Source organism: Xyrauchen texanus, chromosome 1, assembly GCF_025860055.1.
Source record: "Xyrauchen texanus isolate HMW12.3.18 chromosome 1, RBS_HiC_50CHRs, whole genome shotgun sequence".
Taxonomy (NCBI): domain Eukaryota; kingdom Metazoa; phylum Chordata; class Actinopteri; order Cypriniformes; family Catostomidae; genus Xyrauchen; species Xyrauchen texanus.
This window is the reverse complement of record NC_068276.1, coordinates 36354580-36378128: the sequence shown is the minus strand read 5'-3', so window position 1 is coordinate 36378128 and position 23549 is coordinate 36354580. Positions and strand designations below refer to the sequence as shown.

Here is a 23549-nt window from a genome sequence, read left to right as displayed (position 1 = left end):
TTACTTTCATTGTCTGCACTGTAAAGATATCAAATCCAATGATATTATGGTGCATATAGCTTGAGAAATTGAGTGTGTAGCTATGTGTTAGAACAATATAAGAGAAACAATTCTTCAAAAAAAAAAGAAGAAACCTACACTGAAAAAAACATGTTAATGAGCCGAAAACAAACTATTTCCAGATGTTGGAATTGTATAGGCTATTCCAAAAATACCCAGAACAGAACACAATACTGACTTGTATCCTACTACTGACAACTCCTGGTGTTCTTCAGAATAAGCCACAAAATTATTTTAATTGGAGATGATTCTTTATAGGCATTGCTAGATAATGGACAAAGACATAAATACTATCCACGGTTTCCAGTCTCTCAAGATATCCTTGAGTTTTCAGTAACAATTGATCTGGCTGTTGAAAGAAATATTCAGTATGCTTTATTATGTTATGAACCAGACAATAACAAAATACGTTAATTAAAGCTAACAAAGAGATAAATATTGACTTACATTACACTTTTGTACTGTATTATGCAAGGGCTCCATTGTATTACAGAACAAAAAAATTCATAAAACACTTCATAAAACCAAATGAGTATATTGCACTGGAATACATGCTTTCTGATTTCTACTCATCAAAACCTCTTAATAAATTCTAGCTTTGAATTGCACTGCAACTCAAAACAATACAATAACTCGACACAAATTAGTGCCAATGTCAGATTATTTTCCCCTGCAAATCAATGACAGATGCCACTCAATCCTGCTTTCATGCATCTCAAATGATAACTAAAGGCTTAAGAGCTTGATTGAGTGAGAAAATTCACAGCAATAAAAACACATTTAGAAATTCAAAATACATACATATTTAATTGTTTTGCCCTTTGAAAGTGAAAGGAGACCATTAAAGAATGGAGAAACGTGAAATTTCATGGAAAATCTTACCTCTTAAGAAATTAAAATTACAAAATGGAGTACATATTGAAAATGTTGATGTATGAGATAATGAAAATGGAAAATACTTATATAGTGTCTCCACTAGATAAAGTACAATGGCAGGGGTATCAGGGAAATGCAATCGCGTGCACACACACACACACACACACACACACACACACACACACACACACAAAAGTTGTGCTTGTGGACAATTTGGCAATGGTATTGGATTTATACTCATGATCTGTTGGCTGGACAAAAATGAACTTCATCATAGCAGAAGACTGAAGAGATATCACAGTAGAGGAGACTGAAGTTCAATGAAGTAGTAACCACCACATAGGCTACAACCTCCTTGAAACTGTGTAGCTGGACAAACAACAAAAAATAAAAACATATAAAGGGTGATAAAGTCTCAAAGAAAGTATAAATAACACTTTGCACAGTCCATTTACTTACGCGGGGGCATATGCAAATAGACCACACTCGCCCTTAGAGGTATTATAATGATATGCTAAATGCAAGTCCACGGAAGTAGTAAATAACAACTGGTAATATAAACATCCACATCACTGAGTTAATAGCTGTGGATTGCTTTCACTGAAAGATTTAATGAAGTAACATTGCAGTAACCTAAGAACTAAACATTGCCTTGTCAGTCAACAAGCCATATAGCTAATTATTCTGACATGCATTCATCAACTTAATGAGCACTTAATTAAATTGGTTTTAATTATACAGTAGACATATAAACACTTGTAATTATTGGAGAAATTTAAGGCTGTTTAATTTTTAAGGACTCAATAAATAGTAATAAATTATCTTTGTACAAAATGTCCAAATCAATTAGATGCATTAAAGAACACACTCAATAAAATCTGCTTTCGGTGACTAACATTTGTGACAGCACTCACAGTATAAGAGAAAGGATCCTCTCAGTGTTTATATTTGGAGTAAAGCTACGTTATCTGTCCTGCCTAATAGTCTGACAAATTCTAGTTTTAGGATTCTGATAATTATAGAGCAATGGAAAGCCTCAAAACAAAATTGCCTCCTAATCCGCCAATCACTCTGAGAGAGTGTGAGACAAAGATCCTTAAAGCTGTTTATCTCATATGGTAAAATGAAATGATCAAAATGCCAGCACAAAAGAATAAAGCTGGCATTATTGTATGGAAACTGCTATTGGCTTGAAGATCACTGTTAAAGGTTTAGTAAGTCTGCTAGTCTAATTCTTCCCGAATGCATCTGTGGAGATACAGTAGGAGACTGCAGACACATGTATGCCTAAATTATGTAAAACAGCATTTTCACTCTAAGCCACAATTCTCAAAACTAAGACATGCTCTTCGTCCTATTTTATACATTGGACAACCAGCCTTTATGCTGGAATAGTCTTTGCAGGAATAATATAAAATGATAAAAAGGAATTCTTCAGCACATTTTATGTACCAATTACACAGATTATTGGAATAACAATCCTGATTTTCCTTTCTTAAAAAGTGAAAAATGGTCCTAAAATCCTTTCAGAATTTAGACTATGATCATTAAGACATATCACGTATCTTTATTGTAAGAGATAGTTCAGTGATTGAGTGTTCATGGCATTATGATGTCATTCATCAGGGCTCCTGTCATACAGCTGTCAGGGTGAGGGTGTTGGATGGATAGATGTTTAAACACTCAAATTGTATTTCCAAAGAAAGCATAACTGAGTTATGAAGATGCATTTCTGACAGTGTACAGTTAATGAAGGGTGGTACTTCCATTAGCATATGCAGTGTATTGAATCCGCATACACATAATGACATTTATTGTAAAGAACTGTCCAATCAATGTCACATCATTAAAGTAACAAAAGTTTCTGGACAAATAAGAATTTCACTCTGTGATGCAAATAATTGAAATATGTTATTATATTATTAAATATGTGTACGTTCAAGGCCAAATTAATTTTAATAGATAACAATTTTTTTTTTAAATAAATAGTATCCTAAAATCTTAAATCTGCATTAAGATACCAGCAATAAAAAAACTATAATAAACTAACTCACAAAGACTTTAACAATTAGCTGAATCATCAAAGGAGAGAGAATTCTGTTCTGATCTCCAATGAACAAAAATCGAATTTACAGTTTTATAATACAAACATGACAACACATCTGCTATAGCTACAAACCATATAAACATCTATTTACTTAAAATGATGGTAGGAAAGTAGCTATAGTTTAGTAATTAAATTATAAATCCAGAGTAGAGAGTAAAGGCAATCAAAGCTACAGTGCAAATGCCTCTTGAACAGAAAGCTACTCACATACATTTACAGTACCAAATGTTCTTATTTGAAACAGCACAGGAATCTATGAAAATGCAAAATGCTTTCAACAACACACACCTGAAAAATATCTAAATAGTTAAATTTTCTAAATATAATATCATTAATGGCCATACACCAATTACAAAATTGTCAGCTAATTGAAATGTTGTTTCAGGTTAAACACCAAGAAGGTGACCCACAGACATGTTCTGGACCACTAACTAGTCAAACGTATTTGAACAAAGCCATAAAAGAGCAATAGTAAACCTGCCAGGGCTACAGTGACTGCTTGGGCTAAACTTACAGACAGTGGAGGAATGCCCTAACCCACAGGTTAGCATTCAGCCCTTGCATTTTCGAAACCCTCATTTTCAATTATCTAACATTCAGCATTGTCAATCTAGAAAAGCAATTAACTCTATGAATGCATTAACAAGCAGGGAAATGCATCTTGTTACATACATACAAACACTAAGATGTTTTGGCAGTGCAATAAAATTAAAAACATTAAGTCCGACAGGTCATTCAGAGAATGATGCTCATAGCTAGAGACCATTTCCCCTCTCTGGAAATGTATCAACACCTTCTGCAGTTCAGACAGGCTGCTATGGGTTTATCAATAAATTTTTTTTGGTTACTGTTGTTTTGGCACAAGATAAAGACACCAGCTGTGGTGATGGGTGAGAGATCAGAGGTCAGACTGCAGTCTCCTGGTCCTCACGCTGGATCATTTGGTAGTGCTGACGGTTTCCCAGATATGCCGCAAGATCTGCATCCTTCGCTTTCTCGGCACGATGCTTTGGAGTATCACCCTGGAAATGAAGAGTTGAGTTGAAACTACAAAGACAAAATATGACTGTACTGAATTAAATAAGAAAAGTAAATAAATAACATCTAAAATCTAGATAGTCATATATGATTGATGGTCAGAATTCATGTAAAATACTTGAGAGGTTAAAGTTGACCATTTCTAATTAAACACTTTAAAATATTATAAAAGGTCATATTAATTTAAATGAACAATGAACAATTTTTTACAGCATTTGTTAATATTGGTAAGTGTTAATTTATCAACATACTAATGTTCATAGTTTGTTCATGTTAGTTCATTTTGCATTAACTAAAATTAATGTATACTAATTTTAGTATACATAAGTATATGTAGAAATTAACCAAGATTAATAAATGCGGTAAAAGTATTGTTATTAGTTCATTGATGTTAACTACTGCGTTAACTAATGCTAAAGAACACAACCTTATTGTATCTTATCTGTTTATTTGTGAACTCCATTTGACTCTTATACTCTCTGCATTAATGAGACTTATAGACTTTGATTAGTAGTGATAAAGTAACCATCCCCTACAGACCACAGTACAATAGTACCAAAAGTACAAATAGTCTACAATCACAACTACAAATACAAATGCAAGACCAAGCTCTGCAAATTGGAGCAAAGTACACAGAAAACATTTATGGCTGCCCACAGACCTTAATTAGGGTTAGTCTACAGATTCTTCATGAACAATGGAGGAGGGAAATCAAAGAGCAGACTGAGCCTCTAATGGTAAACATGTTCTCTCTGAAAACTCCTCTCTTTGTTCATGCTGCTGGTGCCAGCATTGCTCATCAGTAATTGCTGTTAATTGCAGGCAGGCCTTGTGCATAGAGTCTGAGAGAAAGGTCTGGACTGGTCTCGGACAGAGTTTGGAGCAGACAGAATGCCTGCCAGGTGCTTTCATTGTTGCTGGAATGGTGAAACTGATGAAGCTGCCTTTGTTTCTGGAAAATACAGTATTACTGAGCACCAGCACCTTTTCATCCTGTGCAACTTATAGTGTAGTATAGCATCCCTGCATTTCCAGCCTTTCAGAAGAGCATGACAAAAGCCAGTTCTGGAAACCTGTCAAAAGCAGAGTCCTGCAGCTTGCACAATGGACAATATTTGTGATGATGAACTGAGAGAGATGAGTAACACAGGAGGGCAAATTTTTCGGTAGTGAGACTGAACCCTGTAGGACATGTTAGGCATAAAAATAACTACTGTTTTATAGCAAAAACCAGCAAAGTCTCAAGGATGGGGAAAAATAAAACAAGATCAAAAGGAATGTGAGAATGTTTATTATCTACAGGCAAGGATAGATGGATGGACTGTAAAAACAAAGCTTTATCACAGGGCAATGAAGTCACTCTATCCTGGATGATATTATATTATTCTGGATTGAATGAAACAGAGCAGAGGTTCCATGAGCATGAGTGGGGGGGTTAAGTAGAAAAGTGCAGATGCAGCAGTGCTGTTAAACAGATCAGAGCACAGTCCAGAAAAATGGTGCAGCTAAATCAGGCCATGTTACGATTGTGTCTGTCAGTCTCAAAAATGGAGGGAAGATACAAATGGGCAGATATCCTCTACAGAGAGAATCACTCTCTCCTTGTATGATCTCAGACTGGTGACTTTACACATTTAGTCTTCCTCAACAGCACTAGTGTGCACTGACAATGACAGACTAGCGCCCAATTTCACACAGGAGACTACATCAGCGCTGTCTCACACATTTAACATATGGGAGGTGGTTAAAGACTGTTCGACTTCTGTGAGGCATGGAGTCGAATCTTACAGTACACTTATGCCCAGTGATGTAAAGGGGCAAAACTACAGAGAAAGACAAAGAAAAGAAAAGAAAAGAAAAGAAAGAGAAAGCCGAGTAGTGCTATGTGTTATAGTCACAAATTAGATTTTTGTTCAAAGGAAATCATTCACTTACAGATCTCTTCAAAAAAGTGGTTTTTAAATAGATTTTTCTTCTGAAGAGAGTTAGTAGTTAAGAGTCTAGTGTGTCTACAGCTGTGTGTAATTTTGTAGTACACAATCAGAAGGGCTGCAGGAGAGCTTGAGTGTCTTTGCAGGCTCTGTGGAGGTGATGTGGAGGGAACAACGGCTCCTTGTTTCATGTGAAGGTCTTAGTCAGCATTGACTCACGGAGCGGTTGAGAACAGCCAAATGAGATAGATCTAAAACCACAAACATTGACAGCGAGCCAGTTTGGCATCAATCTGCATTTGGGGCTCACCACAATTATCTCGTCTGAAATTCCCATACCATTTACAAAGAATGGATGAACTTCTGACTTATGAAAGGATGTGTATGTCTATATCATTAAGAGATATGACAATCTGTTTTATTTTTTCAGGTACAACCCATAGGCCCGCTTTAAACCTGATATGAAAGTTGCTGTAAGCGATTTTAGCCATTCTGGAACTTCCACCAGACATAGCTGTTGATTAGCCACAAGACATGTCCAAAACCCCTCACTCCAAAGACACTTAATACCTTTGTATTAGAGCAGATGGAGGGCAGGAGGTTGCCCTGAGTGTTTTGACATTTGACAATGAGGGTTTCGTGGGAGCAGGACATAATAAAGAAACTTACACACGCATATATGTGTAAAGGATCTCCTCTTTGGGTTGCTGTTCCCCTCCAGACCAGCAGTGGGTTCTTTCCTTGATCCTTCCATGCCATGCTCCTTCCAGGCCTGCAGATGGCACTTATACCTTGAGCTCGGTTCTCTCCACTCCTGCAGATGGCACCAATGCCCCTAACCCTTTTCAACTCTCTGCTCGTTTACCCTCATTCCCTTCACCTGTGTCTAAGTCTTTATAAGTCTGTTCGTTCCCTGCCTTTGTGTTCAGTCTTGAGCCTATGTACCCTGTGCCTCCAGTGACCAGTTCTCTAGCTCTAGTGTTTTCCTTAATATACCCTTTTGACCCTTGTGTCTATTTTTGTTTCTCTGTTTGTGGAAGCTCAGCTTTCCTTGTTTATTTGTCCTTCACTTTATTTTTCAAGTAAAGATGATATTTTTGGGGAAGAATGTGGTAAAACACCTAACATTTGAGCACTGCAGACCCGGGTTTGATCCCCGCCTACGGAAGCCTCATTACAATATGGGCTGCCCTGTGAAAGCACACAATGACTGACAGGCAGAAGTGTTCTTTTTGGCTGAACAAACAATCTGACCGCAGACATCTTTTCAGAGACAGGTGTGATATTTTATTTCACATACTTCAATGATACTGTATCTGACAGGTAATAAGGAAGATTTCTGCATTTTATTTAATAAAAAAAATTACTTAATAGTGCTTTGGGTAATCTGATCACCAATGGAAAGGCGAGACACATCACCGTCTACACCTGGTTGTAATATGCATGTCTTTTGAACACTTGAGTTTGGATTTCAAGGAAAGGGTCTCTGATTTCATGACTGTATTTCTGCAGAACAGAATTTTTTCAAACTGTTCAAAACCACACTTAACCAAAAAAGCTTAAGTCTTGTTTTAGAGCAGCTTTTGATTGACAGGTGAGTGGGTGTTACTTCGCTGCAGAACATTTTCACAACAAGCTCAATGTGGTCACATGCGTTTTTCGACAACCTCTGAATGTGGTAGACATAACCAAATCTCAAAATGTTTTGGACCCTGTTTACACTTGTCTTTAGCATTGTTCCGTTTCAAATGGACCACTTTAATCTTAATACCAGGTAAAATGGGGCCATAGGATTCTTAGATTTGTAGGGGGCCATAGTTCCAGTAAGGTAGCCTCTATAAACTTTAACCACCCAAACATGTGCAAATATGTGGATGGTCTCCTATACATCTCTATTTCACCTGTAAATCTGTCTTCATGAGCGATGCTCCCGCCTCCACCAGGTAATGACAGATGGTCCTATGACACAACGAGGCCGCTGTGTGCAAAACTGTCTCTCCGCTGAAAGAAACAGCAAACATGGAGAGAGAGACCAGAATATAAGTGAGAAGGGAGAGAAGAAAAACACATGACAAGACAAGGAATAAACAGACTGTCTGTCAGTAGAGATAAAAATTAAACACATACAGTGAGTTCAGAAAAAGTTTGGGCTTTTGAGTGACCCAGTCCTGATTACAATACCGTAATAGAAAAGCTTGAACTTGCACTGCCATCAACAATAAAATTAACACATGACATCAGTGTGAAGGTGCATTGAAAATGATAGAAAAGTCCTCACTTTTCTCTCTCTGTTATATCCAGGATATCGACGGGTGCTGCAGAGAGAAGAAAACAAACTCCCCATAAAAATCAAACTTCACAACTGCACTAAAGCATGTGCCCTGAGGTCATGGTGTGATGTTTAATGAACAGCTGTAAAAAGCTTGCGTGGGAGAGAGAGATGACCTGCTACACTACCCCCCACCTCCCAATACTCACACACAGTATAAAAACACAAGCACAGCAAACAAAAATTAGAAAAGCATGTATATACAAAAAAACCTGAACATCATGCACATGTACAGTATTTTTCTTATACTTAAAAACTGTGCGAGACTTCTGACTGTGAGTGTTGTACTTTATACCTTCAAATATCTAATACACTCCAAGCAGCTTCTACATTGATATATCTACTAAAAGAACATAAGAGGCATAAGGCAGTAAAACTACACAAAGACATCAAACCTACGCTATCAGTGTTTGAGAGATGCTTCAGAGATTGTATATATGTTCACTTTACCATTATCAATGATGTATCTGACGATCTCCTTGCTGCCCACCTCCACAGCGTAGTGCAGTAGAGTGCGGCCCACAGAGTCCTGCGCACACAGGTCTGCCCCCTTCTTATGCAGCTCCTTCAACTGCAGAGAAAAACTGCCAGTTAAACACACAAGAACCAATATAAATACTTCCCAAACAACAGAAAAACCAAAGAGCGCAAAAATATAACTACAAGAAGACACACTGTATTCTCATGATTTATTGAAGAAGTCCCAAAGAAAAGCAGTGATTTTCACATAGTTATTCAAACAGAATCCAGCGATGGACCCAGCTGAGGTAAGGAGAAAAGCTCAAGTTTTCCTACAATCTGATAGCAAATGTGCCAGTACTAAGGACCCTTCAATGTGTTCAAGGCCAAAATCTGTGAACAACTCACCAGGATTCTTTCATTCACCAGAATTTGGCATCAAAACAAAGACTGACATTATCACTAAGTTCACTGAGTTTAGACACACTTGTATCATCACACAGGTTTTTTTTATTCACCAGGTTTCAGGTTGAAGAATGCATTGAGAGGAAATAGGAAACACCTCTTACACACCATACAGAGGAATATTTGTGTTCCATAATCTGCTTATTACAGACACACCAGTCTATCTCTAAGTTTTGCATCTTTCATGTCAGTTTAAATGTCATCATTGACCGTTTGTTGTTCCATGGTGCAGCTGTAAGGTACTGTAAGATGCTTCATTTAATGCAGATGATTTTTGAGTCACACTGGGACAGGTAAAGGATGCTGTGTACATTACTAACAATAGCAATATGCTAAACATCCTTAATATGTGAAATGTCCCCTCTCTCATTACATCTAGGAACAGGCTTGGAGCTTTGGGTGTAGGAGATTATCATTCTAGAGAAATGTCTGTATGGTCACCATAGAAACCAAGAACGAGTGAAAGGTCAAGAGAACATGCAGGATCATTTATAAGGTTATCTCTGCTCTGCAAGATGCTTGACATTTAATGGTGAGGTCAGTGCTGTGTTGGAGAGGACAAAATATCCTTTAGGCTGAGTGAGCGTTTACTAAAAGCACACAATTTGTTTGCATACTAAATCACTGCAGTTTGTAGTTGTGCTAAAACAAAGCATCTGACATGTATTTGCTACCCTCTCAAATGATGTCGAAAATTTCTTGCTAGCGTTTTGCTAAGAAACAAAACCTATGCCGCAAGCTAAATGAAAATCCATAAAATCTTGAAAAAGAAAATGAGAAGTTGCTGTGTTTAATATATTCAAATAATGCTCTTACCTTCTGATGGTCCTTCTTCTTTACACAATCGATTAGAGTGTCTGCTGATATGGCTAAACAAACAAACAAAAGAGTAAATGAAATACACTGTTTTTGGAAACAGTTTGCAATAAGGTTGTAACTGTTAACTCGTACAGTAGTTAACGCAATAGTTATCATTAACTTAAAAATAAACAATACTTTTAAAGTATTTATTATATTGCCTAATGTTAATTCCTTTATACGTAAATATTTTATCCATTAAAAGTTGTACACATTAACATTAGTTAATGCAATCTAACATGATCAAACAATGAATAATAGTATTCTGATAAACTAGCATTGATTAAGAATAACATATGCTGTAAGACTTTGTTCGTCGTTATTTCACAATACTTAATACATGACTTATGTTAACATACAGAACCTTACTGTAAAGAGTTAAAAATTAAAAAATTATTTATTACATTTTCGCTGATTTCACAGCTTAAGCCCCGTACACACATGCAGCGACTTTATCATTTGAAGTCATTAGTCTCTGTACTGTGAAGTCGCTCCTGGGCGTTGCTACTGCTGTCGCTCTAATGTTACTGGTGGACTGCACATCTGGCTATGTCTTGAAAATCTCATCACAGATGAGGCATTTTGCCAGTAAAACAAAGATATCATTCTAATTTGACAAGGAATCTGTTTTCTTTTCCATAAAAATGCACATTCTTCAGGGAGAGTGTTTTCATATAACCTACATCAGTGCTCATGCATCATATCATTAATAAGATGAAAGACCTATCAATGTATGAATCAAACTCACTCACACTGCTGACAGTTTCTTTTCCATGGATCATTTTCATTATCTTATTATGTATGTGGTTACAGGCAAATCATACAGAACAGTGAAATTCCTCAAATAAATTTCTCATCTGTCTTGTCTTTCCTGCACTCAACTCCAGTATCTCACAGGAGATGGGTGACTTGATCTCCACCGACACCCTATTCACTAGTATTGGTTGTCGCTTCTGAAATTACTAATTTGCATAAAGTTAAACTTTTGTCAACTTTCTCATGTCGCTGGAGGCCAGAGGTCTCAAGTTGCTGTGCTCTCATTGAAAATTAATGAGATCTTGTCACTTTGCTGCTGCATGTGTGTATAGGGATTAAACTAGAGAAAACTATTTTGACTGATTGAATACATATAACTTAATTCAGTTTTCCTTAACTGTAATGACAAAGTGGTGCAATGAATGTGTATGCATGGTATGCCTTTAGCATAAAAAACAAAAGTGGATTTGACCCTTCACTAAGCCCCACCTTAAAAGCTTTTCTGACCAATTATATCTAAGCAACTGCACTGTAAACCCTAAAGTTGTCATTACTGTAAAAATCAAGTTGTCTTAAGTATTACTTGAAATGTCAAGTTTTAGACTCATAACTCAAATTATGTTTCCTCGGTCAGAGTGAACAGATTGGGGAATTTAAAGAATTGTTATTAAGAATTCATAGATGTTTGAGCTCTTTTGTTGCAAATAGTTGTTTGGTGTTATGTCACCATTAGGGTGATCTGGGTCTCTTTGGCCAAGTTGGACCCTGGTCACACTATCTCAGTTCTCTTTGTGTATGTGCAGCTGAAGTGCATATATGCATTTCTGTAAATAATTATTTAAAAACTGACCTAGAATCAGTTATCATCTTTATTTGAACAGTGCTGTTGTTTGATCTAAAACTTAATCAATTAAATTAAAATGTACAACAGTATAAACAACAATATTTAAATTCAAATCTGAGTTGAATCTGCTTGCATGTAGTTAACTTAACTTAAATAATTATGATCAATCTACTTGAAAACCCTATTAGCTGAACTTAAATACTCAGTTTTGGGAGACCCCATTACACAATTGAATTGAGGGAACAAGTTCACTCAATCAAATGAGTGCAATTAACTTATTAGGGTTTTCAGTGTGTTGCCGTCCACCATTTCTCTAACAAGCGTTTGCATTTTTTTCCAACGAGAGTATACGTGAGTAATGTTTGTTTGAGTAGTTTTAAGAGGAACTCATGTCACTATTGTCAGTTGTAATAGTGACATGAGGTACCTAGAGGATACACAGTGTTTTTTCTTTCTTTTCTGAAAATATTTAAATAAATGTTGAGAAGTACATGCTTTGGATTAGACTGTCATCTTTCATTCCATCGTTCATCAATTCATTTATGTACTGATTCGGGTCTTAGTAAAAGTGATAGTAAATAAAGAGTTCACGGCACCATATTGAGTGTGTTATGAGATGTTATGAGCAGTTCTGTTTACTGACACTGTAACCTGGTGTGAAATTGCTATCAAATGACACTTTTCTCTTTTCAAGTGACTGTTAATTGTTTACCTCAATTCTGATTAAGTTTTCACAGTTTTCATTCAAATTACTGTGTAATTAAGCAATTTCATTTACAAAACATAAATATGACAAATATGCTTTAAAATGTCACTCTTCATTCCAGCCCACGTAAGAATATTATAAATTCTGCCAATGAGAATGTTTAGCCAAAATTCCTATTGTAATTTCTGCAAAGCTTGTCTGAGCAAGTAGCCAAGGGGGGGTGGAATTAAGAAGGGACAATTTTATGAACATTTGTAAAGTTGCGATATCAATAATAATCAGACAATTAGCAAACACTGCAGTTGCAATACCCTTATGAAAACTGATGACCCTATAACTATTTAAAAGTAGTTTTATTCAAAAACTGCCTGCATGCACAAATTTCTTACGCAGGTTTGTTCAATATTCAGTTATTCATATTCAGAGTTACACAAGAAGATGTTGTTTATTAAATTCTTTTGGGGGTGACAGTTAAAAAGGGAGTAAAAATTCAATTTTAATTACAGGTGTTAATCACATTAGCTGGTGCTGGCTCTGAAGGTTCAGTCTTAATATGCTAAATCTGTGTTCAAAGCTTTGCAATGCCCTTTGTAGATTTTCCTTCCTAATCCAGCAATCTTGTGCATTCCTTCATAAACCTCGAGAGGTAAAATATGAAAGCACCCAGCTGGGATACTGGGCTAACATGCGATGCAGAGCGCACTGCAATGCTAAATCTACGCCTGTGTCTAAAGATATGCCCGTTCCAATCCTTCTCTCAGAACTCGGCTACACTCTGGAGTTGAAGAGCATTTTTTTTTGGTTTTGAGTAAGCGTGCTCAAGGCCAAATCAGGTTTTGGAAATGCGTTCCTTCTCTGCTCATGCCAGGAAGCTTTAGAGCTAGCGCTGAATTTGAATGTGGATCAGTGTGAGTGATGATAACCTGCTCTATCTTATGCTTAGAAACTCTCTTCCTCCCCTGCTAGCGCCTAGAGAGTGGAAAAACACAGAAGCCTTTGCATATGCCCTCTTCTGACAGACAGCAGTTTGTTAAAAAGAAAAAAGAATGGAACCAAGGAGCGTTTAGCACCCCGCTACCACCTTCTATGAAAAGTACTGATTTACTGAACTTGGTTTCCCTTAAGAGTTGCTGCTCCTCCTGTACATGCAGTGGCCCTGATCTCCCACTCACAGAGGGATCAGAGACCTGAGACTCATCCAGGACTCAGGACCTTAGGACTCAGATTAGCTTTAACACTCTTTCATGGAGAAAGACTTAAATTAGGATCTTGCTGTGTTCATTCTTGTGAAGAGCTGAAAGTGAAACAAGAGCACTACTTAAATTCCTTACCGGAGTTTGCATTGCTCTGGGTGCTCTTTTCAAACCTGTAAGAGATGTGAAACAGTGGGTAAAAAACATATCACACGTAACACTCTTTTAATTTATTATTGGTGATTTTGAGAATACTTTTAATAGTTTAAGAAACAAAATAAACAGTCAGAAGCTTTATGTTCCTCTTTGTCATAATATCTATTGTTTTTTTTTTCTCCCAATTTGGAATGCCCAATTCCCAATGCACTCTATGTCCTCGTGGTCGCATAGTGATTCGCCTCAATCCAGGTTGCGGAGGATGAATCCCATCTGCCTCCGCGTCTGAGACCGTCAACACGTGCATCTTATCACGTCATCCACCGCGGCATCCATGCAAAACTCACCACATGCCTCACCGAGTACGAACCACATTATAGCGACTACGAGGAGGTTACCCCGTGTGACTCTATCCTCCCAAGGAACCGGTCCAATCAATGAATTTACCACAGGTGGACTCCAATCAAGTTGTAGAAACATCTCAAGGATGATCAGTGGAAACAGGATGCACCTGAGCTCAATTTTGAGTGTCATGGCAAAGGCAGTGAATACTTATGTACATGTGATTTTTTTCGTTTTTTATTTTTAGTAAATTTGCAAAGATTTCAAACAAACTACTTTCATGTTGTCATTATGGGGTATTGTTTGTAGAATTTTGAGGTAAATAATTAATTTCATCCATTTTGGAATAAGGCTGTAACATAACAAAATGTGGAAAAAGTGAAGCGCGGTGAATACTTCAAACCATCAGACATAAATCTGCAGGACCTCAACACAGTATGTTTCTGATTCTAAAATTATTTATGCACAAATTGAAACCCATTCATCTTAACATCCATGATCTCCAATTGTTTCCCCCCATTGTTCAGGATTTCCCAATGATCTTTGTCTCAGAACAAAAGAGTTGAGTTACTGTAACACACACTTTGATCATGTTCATGACTGTTCATTAATTGTGGCAGGATACCTGGCCAGTATAGTGTTAACCTGACTATATTATAAACACAGCATCTCTGGCTAAAAAATTTTTTTGTCAATCACAATATACTACATTTATTCTTATGATCTCAGAGATGAATGAGCTCAGAGATAGAACGTAATGAATTTATAATAATACATCTAATGAGCTTTATGATATTACTCTCTCACAGCATGAAATGAATGAGGACGAAGCCCAAACTCAGTTAATGGCATTGTAAGTGCTGCCTTTGTGTCTGTACAATCTGTGTCATGATCATGACATTGCTGACACCACACCTCCTCTCTATTTCTTTCCCTGCCATACCTCCATCTGACTTGAGCATTTTCTGTGCGCTCTCACCAGGATGAATATTTGAACAAAGAGCTGGAGTATATTGACAGAAATCAGTGTGTGTCCCACACTAGGAAGACTGAGACAATAAGAGAGAGGTGTCTGGGTATCTAAGAGTGTCTAAGAGTACAGGGGCCTGGATTCTTAAATTTGCTAATAACAGCAATCTCAGTACAAGGAGAGGCAGTGGGGTTCAAAAGTCCATATTGAAAATCTGGGATTCAAATTATGATTTAAAGGGTGTTCTTGTTTTTTTTCCTCATTTAAAATTTTTCCTCATTTTTACTTCTAAATAAATTAATAGTAATTCAGTAGCTGCCCTGTTTGTGGGCACTTTCTTTTAATTTAATTAGTGAATTAAATTAATCCTGGTTTTTCTATGCATAGTGACTTTCTACAGTGGCATCTGTAACTGAAAACTACTGTGTTTGAATGATGCAGCATCCAGAGATTAGTTGTCAGTGTAAGCCATACTTTTACATACTTCAAAAAATAACCGAGAGCACCTTTAAACCTCGAAATAAACAGAACGTTTTAAGATTATGAAAAATGTTAAATAAACCACTTAAATTGATAAACATTATGCTGCACAATTTTTAGGTAACTAATCAAATAAGCAAATATGTTAGGTTGACCATGTTCCTTTCATATGAAAGGTCAGATTCCCTTGTTTACATTGAAACCAGAGACTAAAACCGTTTTTTTTTTTTTTTTTCCCCCGGTCCAGCGTTCCACTGCCGCTTTTTCAAATGGTAACCAGTTAGAACTAAATTAAAAAAATTGTTAATATTGTTCTTTTTACAGTACATTGTGCTAATTGTGGGTGATGTTAGTTGCAGTGTTTCCAGATCTCACAATAAAAACATAACATAAATAATGCTACATTTTTTTACTGTGGCGGAATTTTCAGGACAGAAATCACAACAGGCTTAGTATACAGAAGCCTATATAAAGTAATGTCTTTTCATTAAAGGAATTCTTCCCATAAATATTTAAAATATTCATTTGGCCACCTAAAATCAATATAACTGCCTAAATCTCTCTCTCTCTCTCCTGCATGCATACACTAAGTGGCCGCTTTTGGACTAAACATCACATTTTGCGGGCAGGATGTTTTTTCCAACTAGCGGTTTCCTTCAGAATCGAAGTGCATGCTTATGTTCTAGTAAAACGAGAGAAGCCTAATTTTTTTCAGGCAACAATTGTGTCATTCACCACTAATCATAATTTAGTTAATATAAAAATAACTAGAAACAATTTACTGTGATAAACCTTTTGGTCTTTGGCATCATGAAAAAAATTATCAGAACAAAATTAACCGGTTATTAACTGGTTACCAGCATTTAAAAATAATGTTTTCACTCTGGAACAACTGTAGTCCATGCCAGCTCAAGTGTATGCTGTCATCAAAGCAAAAGGGGTACATCCCAAATATAAAAACACATGCAAAGACATTCTTAGAGGCCTTCTTACTTTACTCGATGAGTTACAAAACAGCATGGAATTATGGAAAGATAAATGGTGTATCGGTTTAATATCAAAGATAACAGTAAGGGATTTTTTGGTAAATAATAATGAAGTGCACTCCTTTCCCAGAGAGTCAGAGGGGTCGTATCAATTGAAGAACAACAAACCTGTTTCACCTCAAACACTGGCTCAGATGAATACAGAGAGAGAGACCGAATGAAAGGTAAAGGAGTTCACAAGCACATGAGCCAATGCTACCAACATTGTTCCATTCTGATTTATCTATGTGTGTGTGTGAGAGCTAGTGCCAGTCACAAATGACTCACTCAGGAATCTGAGTGTGTCTTATAATTAAAAGCAGTTCACAGACTCATAAATCTAGGCTGACTCTGACATGTCTTGGCTAAACGCACACGCACACGCTCACGCACACACACACACACACACACACACGCACATTTTCTGTAATATCTGCATGTCTTCCCTGCTGAACCGCAACTGCGAAGCTAATGCAGTTTGCTCAGGTAAGTGGATTTCAAACCCTTGAAACCACAAGCTGCAACTCTCAGCTATCAAAAACCATCTCTATCAATCATACTTTAACTTCCCATATAGCCATCTCTGTCATAGCAATAATTTCCAAATACCCTGATGCGTTTCCTCGGGTCAGCCATGGGAAATGTCTGAGTAATGCACAGTAGAGACATTTCTGATTATATATTTGCCTATGTTGCCCGAGTTCACAGCAGCACCGCAGTAACATCATCTTAATGGGGTGAGAAAAACACAATTTCAAATAAAATACAATTTCTGGACCACCTCAAGTAGGATCACATCAATAAGTTACACTTATTAAAGTACTAAAAACCCATATTTTTCTTTAGCCATATCCATTTAGCTGAGAAACAGCCTACTACCCCTCAAAAGACCAGGCATCTCTGACTCACATTACAGAGCAAGGTGAGGGAAGATGCCATAATGTCACTCAGGCCTTTCTGTATTACTAATAGTAAATGGTCTGCACTTATATAGCGCCTTTATTAAATTTAGCAGTTACCAAAGTACTTTACACTGTGTCCCATTCTCTCACAAACACTCACGCTCATACACCAATGACGGCAGAGCTGCCAAACAAGGCGCTAGTCTGCCATTGGGAGCAACTTGGGGTTCAGTGTCTTGCCCAAGGACACTTGTGGAGTCATGTGGGCCGGGAATCAAACTGCCAACCCTGCGATTAGTGGCCAACCCTAGAGCATATATGTACCCAATCAGATCAACTTGATAACTGTAACATAAATCAGGGCAACAGCAACTAACCATCATGCCAGGAGAAAAGGCTGGTAGTGATTTATTCCCCCAGCCTTGGATTGAATTTGAATTGAGGTAGTAAAAATGATGTAGAATTGAAATTTGAACATAAGGAAGTTGAATTAAAATTGGATGAAATACAAAGAAATTCATATGACTATCTTTAACTTTAAATTTTTAATAATACATAACATTTTTCAGTTTAACATGAAATATATTATCATATGGATAACAAATGGGATATTTCCAGTAATATTACACTGTACATTGAAAGATTTTCTTGATTATTGTAGTTTTTTCTTTTCTTTTTTTTTCAGTTTGGAAACTTTCAGGAACACAAGTAATGCATCTCAATGCAGCTTTTTAATTACAACATACTTTGATTAAGTTGAACCAGCATGCACTGGGGCATGAATACTATGGTTGCATTGTTTTGCCTTTGGCATGGTTTATTTATATAGTTAATTTTGCTGTCATGGTAGGTAATTGGTTGTTTTGATGTCAGGATGAGTTTGTTTCTCTAATAAAATTATCAATATGTTAATTGTTAACCTTGTCGTGTTTTATGTACCAAGTATCGAGGTATATGCATGCCATTTTGAAATACTTTAAATGTTATTATATTTTTATATTTGACAAGTAAAAATTTGATATTGTTGGTTTAAGACAGCGAACACATTGCTCTCCATGAAATATATGTTTGTAGAAAGCTGCATGAGATACTAAGAATATTCAACAATTTAAAACCATGTAAATAAAGGAAGCAATTGTCACAGGACAAAGTTGACAGAGTTTAATACATCTTCTTAAAGTAACTAAATATAAATGTGTAATGTGTAAAAAAATAATGGGTAATATGTAAAAGTCATGGTAATTTGACATATCAAGTTCAGTTAATTTACTTAAATTAAGTTTACATTACTTTTTAAGTTGAATTAATCTATATCATTTTACGTTTTACAAACACATAACTTTTCAGTATTAAAATCAATAATAAATATAATAATGTTTAAAATGCCACATGTAGAATTTTGTTTTTAATTTATTCCACTATATTTAATACATTTTCATTTTATTGACCAAGGTGGAAGAGCACTTCATTTCCAGGAATTAACTAATTTGCTTAATTTACAAAGCAATCAATAAATGTACATTTTGAACCATTATTCATTAAATGAAAACAATGTGTTAGACCATTTCTGGTGCTATACTCAAGAACTAAATCTTTTGATGACTATGTTAATTTTATTTATTTATATATTTTTACAGAGAAAAATATTATGTCTAAGTTAATAAATATAGTCATACTTGGTAAAAATAAAATAAATAAATAACGTAATTATTTGTCACAAAACATGTCTTGGACTAATTAAACAGTATGTCATCCCAGTGTGACTGGGTTGAATTTCTTTGAATTGTAATTCAGTAAATTCCAATTCCTATCTTTCCAATTCAACTTCCTGTGTTGCGTGGCCAATTCAATTCAAATTCCAACTCATGAATTGAAACGTTCATTCTGAAATTTTGCACAATCATGCAGCCTGAAACACGTCTGAACCATTCCATGGTATGTAACCCAGACAGCAGCTGTAATTACTGACTTTCATCAGCTCACACACACACACACACACACACACACACACACACTTGTTGTGTTTCCATGTTTTATGGGGACTTTCCATAGACATAATGGTTTTTATACTGTACAAACTTTATATTCTATCCCCTAAACCTAACCCTACCCCTAAACCTAACCCTCACAGAAAACTTTCTGCATTTTTACATTTTCAAAAAACATAATTTAGTATGATATATAAGCTGTTTTCCTCATGGGGACCGACAAAATGTCCCCACAAGGTCAAACATTTCGGGTTTTACTATCCTTATGGGGACATTTGGTCCCCACAAAGTGATAAATACACGCTCACACACACACACACACACACACACACACACACACACACACACACACACACACACACACACACACACACACATGTTGGTCTACCTATCATTATGAGGACTTTCCATAGACATAATTACTTTTATACTGTACAAACTATAGATTCTATCCTCTAAACCTAACCCTCACAGAAAACCTTCTGCATTTTTACATTTTCAATAAAACATTGTTTAGTATGATTTATAAGCGATTTGAATTATGGGGACACTAGAATTGTCCTCATAAATCACATTTATAGCATAATACCCTTGTAATTACTAATTTGTAACTTACAAACTTGTCCTCGTAAATCACAAAAACACGCACACACACACACACACACGCACACGCACACACACAGAGAGAGAGAGAGAGAGAGAGAGAGAGAGAGAGAGATGCACACACTCAACACAAAATTGCTCTCAGCAGCTTTAATGGGTTGTTGTAATAGCTAGTAATTTAGCTTATTTATGTAAGGTGTAGAAATGTGACATTGGGTCAATTATCCTTTTCTAATCACTACTGAGATTTAAAGTAGTTTTATAAAACAAAAACTTAATGCGGAGAGTGATGGTCCATGCTGTGAATACAACACCATTAGAGGAGACTTCAAATTATGAAGATTTTAATGGTCAAAGTTCAGCTCTGTAGGGACCGATCAGGCATTGGTACCATTGGGATCTCAGCATGATAATGAAGGCTGCACTGTCCCATTAAACTGCCCTCACTGTACTTGCATATCTGTTCCATTTTGTTTCTCTTCATCAATATAACCTTTATATGTTCATTATGTTCCCTCCAATTTACCAGCTACAGACAATTAAAGATGGTCTACTTAGCATAGCATTCTCTCTCTCTCTCTTGCGTTGTTATTTATTTTGAGTATCAGATGTGAATCAGTCTCATTGTCTCCTGGGTCGGGCTTTAATTCCATTTCAAAAGACAACACAAATCCCTCATTTATGTATGACAGAAAACAAGACATAAAACCCACATTAATTAATTACAGCTTCCATTCAAAATCAAACAACAACAGAAATCCAATCAATGTCCCTGGGCAAGAAGCTGATGGTTTAATCAAACTTGTTAGCCTGATTTGAGGTATGGATGAGCTATACAATGTAGGGAATAGAGGAGTTGAAGATTCATTCTTGAAGAATGAATCAGAGCCGGTAAAAGCACTGTTTCTTTGCATGCATTGTCTGCACTGGTTTAGCATTCAATTCCCTAAATGATATACTGTATGCATGTCAGGCGACAGCGTAAACATGCCCACAAAATAATTGCTGAACACCTGAATCTCTTTCACCAAAAGTTCACTTGACTACACCCCACATCTGGATATTTGTCAGATTATAACGCTCTCCAACATTTCATCAATATATAATTATTATTTGATTTTACCTCCATGATCAATAGAAAATATTCATATCTATTTTGAATAAAATACAGTTAACTGCCTGCTTTCCTCATGCAATAACAATGCGGTGTTCATTGTGGTGGGCAGTTTTATGAATAAAGCTGAATCTATAGTGAGCCTTATTCATAGTACATAGAAAGGATGCATTTTTATGTGGAAAGGAAAATACTGAATTAGATGCAGTTCTATTTCAGCGCTGAATTTTCCTGCTTTAAAGGAGGTTCTGGGTTCAATACAAGTTAAGCTCAATTAAAGGAAGAAAAGTGAAGCCTATAATTTTATAAAAAGACTTACATTAATTCTTCTGTTAAAAAATAATAATAATCGTTTTTAAGAGTCAATTTAGGGATTACAGTGTTATGTTGTCACGGCAACAAGTTGTAAAATTGTCTATAACTTTACACAGGAAAGGTCTGTAAGTGATTTTATCACACTAAAACCATGTTAGCATGCACACTGTTTATGCCTTGTAGCTATACTTTTGAAACGGTGAGTATTTTAGCATTTACATATTAGCCCCCATTCACTTCCATTGTAAGTGCCTTACTGTAACCCAGATTTGTGCTTTTAAAGTAAAGGAGTGACGAGTTCAAATAATATTTTGTGGTAATCAACATTATGCCACAAATTCTGTTGATAGAGCTTAATTTGTATTGAGCCCAGAACATTCCTTTAAAGCAGGCAAATTCAGTGCTGAAATAGATATTTTTTAAATATTATTATTTTTACACTGAAACTCCAAAAGTGGAGCAACTGTTAATTGAACTTGCCACACAGTGACACAGTACATAAGAGCAGACCCCTTCATATAATAGACAGGTTTTTAGGCTGTCTCTGTGCCTGTCTAAGCCATGCTAGACCAGTCCAGAATCTCTCTGCAGGAATAAATTGTCCTCCAACAAACAGCAGTCAGAGATGACAGACATCACACTAGACAAATGGACGGAACAAGAACCAAATCATGCCAAACAAACTAGAATTGACAAGACAGGGCCAGCACAGACTCAATTAGACCAGACAAGACCAGACCAGCCCAGGGTTTATAATACTCTTATTGTCTATGTTTGAGCAAATAATTGCCAGTTTGAGTGTGCTTTGTGTGTCCTTGTTCTGGTTCTACACTCTGAAGTTGTGTCAGGAAAGACAGCTTGGGCTTAATAAGAAACAGAAAAGGCCAGTAAAAATAATATTCAGCAGCAGATATGGTGTGGTCCTGCTGTGCTGGAGTTAATTTGCTCATTGCAGCAATGACACTTACTCATAGACCATGATAGGAAGAGCAACAGGCCCCCAGTAACAATACCCTCTGGGACAAAAAGAGCAGAGCTGCTCTTTGAACACTTCTAACACTAACATCTACAGCAGCTCTGAAAATAGACCATGTAAAAGGTACAGAGATGGGAGTAATACAGAAACAAAGTGGAGGAGAGCTTTGTCTCACCTGCTGGTAGGTTTGAAATCTGCTGCTGTTGTGTTTGAGCGATGAACACCCCCAGCCCTTCAAAAAAAATAAAAAAATAAACAACAACAACAAAAGACTAAATTAAATTTTAAAACAAATGGGAATGGGAACATAAGAAATGATGAAGACATGAACATAAACAATAAAAAATATTTTAACATAAAAGTGATTAGTGATAAGAGACAAAATAAACAGATTGAATAGAACCGAGTGTTTGAATTGGCTGGTGTCACACTGGTTTCTGTGACATTTTGTGGTTTAGCCTTAGAGAGCATCTATGTGCATGTGATGTAATATAACAGACACATTGCACCATGACAAACAGCCGTGATATTATTATCTCAGGTCTAGAGCAATGATTCCTCTCTTCAGGCAGGGTTGTGGCTGCGAACCCACTGGAGGAGATTACCGGTTCATTACCAATACGAAAGTTACATAACACAACACAGACATCTATACTGACACTGCAGTTTCTTTTAGCAAAATGTCCTTTTTTTATAGATCTGAGCTATCACTGCCCCTAAAAGAACTTAATAGGTTCCAAAGAGCCTGTCATTAAGGAACACACAAGAGAGTGTGAGCCCAGGAGAGCACTCGCTGCTTTACAGAGCAGATTTCACACAAGGGGGAGATCTGTGATTGTGGTTTCTGAATAGAAAGCAGTCAGGCAGTGATAACCCTATTGTCTTCTGTGCAGTGAAAGCTACTGTAACATTTGAAGACCCACAGCCGCTTGTTACATTTTTATCTGTTTCCAGAAATCGGTTCTGTTTAAGGTTGTCAAATTCAAATTCAAAACTCGATTGTTGGTCAAATTTATTTCACATTCTAAATGGAAAACGGTGCATTCAAACTTCAGA

At 36.4% G+C, this 23549-nt stretch overlaps 1 protein-coding gene across 4 annotated transcripts in view; it reads right to left on the bottom strand.

Annotated features, from left to right (window-relative positions):
* Positions 1-991: 991 nt before the first annotated feature.
* Positions 992-23549, bottom strand: part of LOC127622029 (diacylglycerol kinase zeta-like) — an 87383-nt gene continuing 64825 nt past the window's right edge. For all 4 annotated transcript variants that reach the window (XM_052095937.1, XM_052096016.1, XM_052096097.1 and 1 more), the window contains 7 exons: positions 22669-22725; positions 13761-13795; positions 10082-10134; positions 8792-8912; positions 8291-8327; positions 7914-8013; positions 992-4065 (listed from right to left, as the gene is read on the bottom strand). In XM_052095937.1, coding sequence (XP_051951897.1) covers positions 3949-4065; positions 7914-8013; positions 8291-8327; positions 8792-8912; positions 10082-10134; positions 13761-13795; positions 22669-22725 — 520 coding nt within the window. In that variant the 3' untranslated portion in view covers positions 992-3948. The remainder of the gene's footprint in view (positions 4066-7913; positions 8014-8290; positions 8328-8791; positions 8913-10081; positions 10135-13760; positions 13796-22668; positions 22726-23549) is intronic.